Here is a 6,612-nt window from a genome sequence, read left to right on the forward strand (position 1 = left end):
GATAAAATATGCTATAGGAATACAAATTACAAGGGTGGGGGAGGATTGTAGAACCGACCATTGAAACTGAATTGCAAATGAAAACACAATAGAAACACTCCACAACACCCCAGTGCACAAGGAAGAGCTAGAGATGCCACCACTCTTGGTGAGCTGTGGATCTGATGGAGGCACAGTTTGGAGAAGGAGGAATTGCCTGGCTGGTCACATCCAGGGGGTTGTGGTCAATGGCTCAGAGGCCCAGTGGATGTCAGTGCTCAGTGGTCTCTCTCAGGGTGACAGCAAAACCTCCCTGGACACTGGGAACTCAGTGTCCTGATGGTGCTGCTGGACAAGAGAGATGGAGGTGCCTCCCAAAAAGAACTGTTCAGATTGCCCAAGTCTTTCAGACCTGCTCAGTGAATGAGCAGCTGATTGAAGTGCAAAGATACTGAGAAACCACACAATCCCTTCCATGGGAAGAAACATCTCCCCATCCAAGCCTCCCCTGTCTTTATCCAACTCCAAGAGGAACAGACATATCTATATCTATCTATCTAGCTAACAAAACACCTTCAGCTTTAAATAAAATCTCTTTATTTATCCTTTTGCTATGAAGTAGTGGTTAAAAGTTTTATTTTATACAGTTACATTCAGTAAAGACATAAAATAACAGATGCTTTTAAGGTGTCGAATATGGAAAGTGCAGCGAATTCCTCCCTGACTGACATTCATTCACTCTGGCCACCCACAGGCATCAGGCGCTGGCAATTACACACTTTTGATACAATACCAATGGTAAGTATACAATTTCTTGAGATGTCTTTTTCCTCTGAAATGAATTGAACTCCAGCTTTTCAGGAAGGAATTTATTGAGGTTTACCTTTATAGTTGAACTGACTCACTAACTTTACAGGAATCAAAAAAGAAAAGCTGAAAGATAGTCCAGACAGAAACCTGAGACATTCATCAGAGTAGGAAGATCAGGATGGGCACCTGAAGAAAAGAACGATGAACTATTTGGTCAACTAGGCTGGTTTAGGAACCCAGTGATGGGACAGGGGCAGTTCAAGCCCTGGCACAGGAACCTGTGCACTCCGAAAAAGATCATGTTTAAGTCATACAGATTGCAGGAATATGAATCTGGAATATGAAATCAGGAATAGGTGATTATAATTACACACTCCAATTTAGGACAACATTTAATCACTTGCAGGTACTTAAAGACTTGCTTGACTAAATGCAAACTGTTGTTTCCTGCATTGGGGATTATAACTTAAGGGCACGGTTGGGATTTCAGATCTAAGTGATTGCAAGTTGATGAAGGTCTAGAAGAGGGATTTAGATGCTAAAAGAGCTTTTAAAATCTGATCCTAAACGAAGAAAGCATTTCCTTGATAAATATGAAACTATAAACAGGAGCAGTGTGTAAAGCTCATAGATTAGAGTCATTCTTGAATATGATCCTCTCTGGAAGAAACTGGACTTTAGCTGGAGGAAACCTGTGGCTCACCAAGCCAGATAGGGTGAATTCTCAGCAGAGATACCTGCAATTGTCAGTGCTTTCTGCAGAACACCCAAATCCCCCCATTCCTCTCCAGCCCTACCTTGCAGCATTAGCTCTTGCCAACTGCAGACCCTGCTCACAAACTCTGTGTGACAGCTGGCAGGGGAGAAAACTGCTCACTGGAAAGGTGACTGAAACACAGGCAGACTTTAACAGTACAGGTAACAGCAACCAAAAGACAGCCTGACTTAAGCAACAGGACAAGTGATACTCTTGCCAAGTGACAGCCAGAACCCTGTGGATTCCCAGCTGTCCCTCCCTCTCCATGCCTCAGCCAACCCATCTCTTCCCCTCACCAAGCACTCCCAGCAGCTCACCCGAGCCACACCCATGGATGTGGGCTCCTGCAGGTCAGGAGAAGGTGATTCTCTCGCAGCAGGAGGCGTTTGGGCTGCCTGAGCAGCAGCGTGAGCAAGCAGAGGGAGTGGGACAAGCTGGGACAGCCAAGGCTGCGTGGGGCAGAGCTGCTGCTGAACCCTTTCCTCACCCTAACACACAGCTCTGCACCCACTTATTCACCATTTTGTGCCCGTTTGGGCCCCTTGTGTGCCACTCCGGGAACACGTGGAGTGGTGGGATTCCCTGTGTTATGGAATATGAGCACAGGCATGCAAGTCCCAGTTACCATTATGCATCTCTAAGTTAAACTGTTTGCACCAAGAGCTGTTTCACTGGATGGGGAGGTGCAGGTGCTTTGTGGCCAACAGAGAATCTCAGAGGCTGAAAGCTGGCCTGGGCCTCTGCTAAATGTGCTACAGGGCTAAAAAAGGGGTGTAGTTCCCACATGGTCAGTCCAGCACCATTCCTGAGCTTGACACTCACTTTAAATTAGCATGCAATTAAAAAAGAAGTATTACAAATGAAGGTTGTCTTACAAGGAACATATAATTTACATTTCTAAACTGGCACTCTTTGTTTTGATGTAACCCATGAAGTTCCTGTTCTGCAAGGCCAGTGGACATTGTTGATTGCCTTTAACCTGTTTCAAGGTGATCTTTTTTATCCTTCATGGTACTTTGGAAAAGCAATTCCATAGGACAAGAACCCATCTTAAACCTTTGGTGCCCATGCCAAGGAGAAGGTGACAGCCCTGACAAGCTGTGTGATCCCTTTTAGCACCAGGAGTTGTGTCATTCCTCCAGAGTCCCCTGACAGTCACCTTGAACGTTACATGCCCTCGCAGGGGTTTTTAAATCCTACAGGTGTTTAAAGAAATGCTTCTATTTTCTTTGATCTTCTGCAACCATGCATGTATTAACATTCACAATGCTGCCAGAAAGACACTGGATAAAATGGTTCTTTTTAGAACTTCCTCACTTCATAAAACACTACAATAGCTAGGATGCCACAAATAACTCACTATGAATTCTTCTTATAAGCAAACAGAGGAAGTGTGAGTTTAGGAAGAGGCAAGGACTTCAGAAGGTGCAATTTATTAAAATACTAGATTTAGCGTGTAAGTAAAAATATGTCTAGACATACTGATTTTCTTTGGGTCAGTGAAAATATAAACTAGATTTTATTCCTTAGGTCAGTCTGGAACTTGGGCAGAAATGACTAACACTTAATAACCATCGGTGAGTCCAAGTTTGGTCTGAGGTTAAAAGCAACAAAAGCAGTGGACTATTAAATTTGTGACCAACTTTCTGACTTCTGGAAGGATTTGTTTATGCCGTTGCAAAAGTGGGGTTTAGTTGGCAAGTGTTTTTTGAGATTCCCACTCTATTATTTTGTGGGTTTAGGAACGTTTCAGCTTCCCTCCTCTATCACCTGTTCTCTCAGTGAAGAAGCAATGAAGTCACAGCAAGTTTCCAACCAGCAGCCAGAAGTTGTCCTTGTGTGCTTTTCCCCAATTCCTAGGACAAGCTGAAGAGCTTTTATACAAAATGGAGAGTCAGCCATCTGATTACAGCTGGCTTGGGATGGGACCTAAGGACCAGGAAAGGCAGCGGAAAAAGTCTGTTGGAAATGGTTTCTGAAGGACGTTCAGCAATTTGTGTTGGGGCTTTCCTGAAGCATTAGCATGCTGAGTTCTGTTGTTGTGTGTCTGAGGAGTGACTTCAGCTCTCTGCAGACCAGCACCCTTTGGCCTGGAAGACTGCTAGATCTCCTAAAGACCCCTACCAAGAAAATGGATGAGCAGCTTCTAATTTCCCTCTGGCCAGATTTTACAAGGTGTTCTGGAGACATCTAATAAGCCCCAACCAGAGATTCTCAAACTCACCTGTGCCCCAACACTGAATTTATAGGCACTTTTTGTCAGACTCCAACCTACCTGTAGTGCTGCAGTTGTGATTCCAGCTGCTGGATGTGTATTTGCAGATGTGGCACCTCCTTAGCTCTCACTTCCAGCTCCTTCACTTTGCCAAGACTGTTCAGGACAGCGTGTCTGGCCTCTTCCACCTTCCTCCTCGTCTCTGCCTGCTCCCTCTTCAGGTTACGGTTGCAATCTTCCAGGCTGACCAGAGCTTCCTGAGAGCTCTTCAGCTCCTTCTCCAGCTCCTGGCTGAACCTGATGGCTTCTTCAATCTGCCCATCCCTGGAGCTCCGCATGAGCTCCATTTCCTCCAGGACACTTTGGAGGCACTTGGTCTGGGAGTGCTTCTGTGTTAATGGTCTCTTCCTCCCTATGAAGCAGGATCCTCCTTCTCTATGGCTGGCATGGCTCTTCCACAGTCCCACCTGTAATGACCAGGAGCACAAAGCAGGGAGAAAATGATGGGCTTTAATGAAGACTGAAAGTGGCTGGATTGTGCTTTGTTGGTTTGGTTTTTTTTTTTCAATCACATCGAGCTGATCAGCAACTAACTTTGCCAAATACAGAGACAAGGAAACAATCTCTGGAAAGTAGGTTTTAATAACTAGCTATGTATTTAATTTTCAACCTACACACTTATCATATTAGTGCACAAGTTTCTGTGTAGCTTTCATGTCATTACTATGGTCTGTACTCAGGAGTCAGGCAGTCTGCTGAAAAAGATATTTACAATGAAGTTGTGTTCAGAAGAAGAGAGCAGGGAGCAGCTGGGGGTGCTCTGAAGCTCTCCTCTTTGTCGTTTTCATTCATCCTGGGACCTTTGACTGGTGACTTTGTGTTTGCTGTTGATTTCCTTTCCCTTTTGCAGATGAAAATGGTAAAGGTGTCTCTGACCTGCCTTGCTGGACATTGGGAAGACAACAGTCATCTACTGCAAGTGGAAGTGTCACAGGTGGAGCAGAGTTCTGTCAGTGCTGTATTAGTATCAAATCACACCTGGTGAGACCTGCCAGAACAATGGGTCCATGCTGCCCTTCCCTGCTCTGCCTGTTCCATGCTATTTCATGCCAGAGGAATTTAACTGCTGTTAAGTGTGTATGTGTGTCACTCGAGCCCGTACAGCAGAACCAGCAGAAACCAGCCCCGGAATTAATGGGGCTCTGCAGAGGAGCCCCAGACTATTCATCAGCCTGCCTGCAGAACTGGCTCCAACTCTGAACTCTTGTGACCACACTCTGAGGAAAACATCCTTCTAATATTCCTTACAGGCGCTTCTGACTGAGACACTGCTTGTGCTTGTGCAGGCAGGAATCCAAAAGTTCTTTCTCACTTCAGGAAAAACCCTGCACTGGTGCACATCCAGCGTATGCTATCAGCACATCCTGACTGCGCGTGCAGTAGAAGAAACAGCAGCATTGTACGCGCGGGTTTGTTAAGCCGTAGTCCCCTACACTGTAAACAGAGTGCTCTTCACAACTATATTTATGGTACACCGGTGCCATACATTTCTCCTTAAAGCCTCCCTGTAACCAAACTTTGCTAAAAAGTTAATGCCGACGATGAACGAGCAACTTCGGTCTCAGTCTGGCAGCGGAGGGGTTATAAACACCGACTCTCCGAGAGCAGCATCTCTCCTGAAGCACTCGGGGCCAGCCGAGCCGCCCCCGGGAGGCCGCTGCAGAAGCCGGCCCGGACTCACCTGCAGCGCCAGGCACCGCGCATCGCTGCTCTGCAGGGCGGCGCGCATGTCCTCCACCAGCTCCCGCAGGCTGCCGTTCTCCTCCTCCAGCTTGGCCATGCGGTCCTCGGCCTGCTCCAGCGCCACGATCTCCTCGTAGCACTCTCGGGAGCGGGGCCCCGGCGGCCGCCGCTCGGCGCTGCCCGCGGCTCCGCGGCCGGCGGGGTCGCTGCGGCGGCGGGGGCTGCGCAGGCGGATCTGGGTCTCGATGTGCTCGCTCTCCCGGCCCAGCGGCAGCCGCGGCCCCGCGCGGGTGCTGAAGTGGCCGCAGAGCCGCGCGTGGAACTGGCGGAAGGTGAGCTCGGCCGAGAGCCCGTCCCACAGCTCCGCGCACTCCTCGGGCTCCGCCGCCTCCTCCAGCCCCAGCACCTGGCACAGCGTGCGGAAGTCCTCGCCGGGGATGCGGCCCGAACCGGCGCGGTCCAAGCGGTGGAAGATCTCCTGCAGGTACTGGTCCAGGCCGGTGGCCAGCACGACGATCTCGTTCTCCACGCCGCGGTCCAGCCCGTAGTGGTAGGCGAGGGCGCTGACCAGCCACTGCGTGCGCCGGGCCGGCCGCCCGTAGGGGTCCCAGCCCTCAGGCGGCTCCATCGCGCCCGCCCGGCCCGCGGCGCTGCCCGAGCATCCTGAGCTCCCGCCCGGCCGAGCGCTCGGCCCCGGCCCGCGGCGGGGCGGGACGGGCGGGGCGGGGCCGCCACCGCTCCAGCGCCGCTCGCCGAGCGCCCGGCTCGCCCCGCAGCGGAGCCGCGTCTGCCTTTGTCCGGCACCAAAGGGGATTCCGGCAAAGTGGCTGGGTGCCATCGTGCTCCGTTTGGCTGCCAAGCCTGCGCCCCAAGTGTCTTTCTCATTTCTTAACTCATTTCTCCCTTCTGCTTTCTCTTTAGCCCAAGCAACACAATGGCATCGCACAATCCACTTTGACAAGGAAGGCTTGTGAACGAGTGAGTGCTTCCACTAAATTAAAACCCCAATGTGCGTGAAAGCCCACCTTCTGTTCGCTCAGACCTGCTCCCCTCTGTAGATGAGGTGACTTTATGGTGTTGCTGGGTGGGTCTAAAGAGGTCTGGGACA

General features: G+C 49.9%; 1 protein-coding gene across 1 annotated transcript; it reads right to left on the bottom strand.

The window, feature by feature from the left end:
- Window positions 1-606: 606 nt before the first annotated feature.
- On the bottom strand, window positions 607-6,199 carry LOC132332124 (EF-hand and coiled-coil domain-containing protein 1-like). Its single transcript, XM_059856095.1, has 2 exons — window positions 5,503-6,199; window positions 607-4,228 (listed from the first exon to the last, which is right to left on the bottom strand). Exons 1-2 carry the CDS (start codon window positions 6,130-6,132, stop codon window positions 3,818-3,820), a joined length of 1,041 nt encoding a protein of 346 aa, XP_059712078.1. The 5' UTR covers window positions 6,133-6,199; the 3' UTR covers window positions 607-3,817.
- Window positions 6,200-6,612: the final 413 nt, after the last annotated feature.

Source organism: Haemorhous mexicanus, chromosome 11 (assembly GCF_027477595.1).
Source record: "Haemorhous mexicanus isolate bHaeMex1 chromosome 11, bHaeMex1.pri, whole genome shotgun sequence".
In the NCBI taxonomy this organism is placed as follows: domain Eukaryota; kingdom Metazoa; phylum Chordata; class Aves; order Passeriformes; family Fringillidae; genus Haemorhous; species Haemorhous mexicanus.

Bases quoted from the DNA above. Each gene is read 5' to 3' on its own strand.
- LOC132332124 (XM_059856095.1), bottom strand. From the start codon at position 6,132: ATGGAGCCGCCTGAGGGCTGGGACCCCTACGGGCGGCCGGCCCGGCGC. The intron at 4,229-5,502 runs GTGAGTCCGGGC...TGGTCATTACAG, and splicing joins CGCGGTGCCTGGCGCTGCAG to GTGGGACTGTGGAAGAGCCA.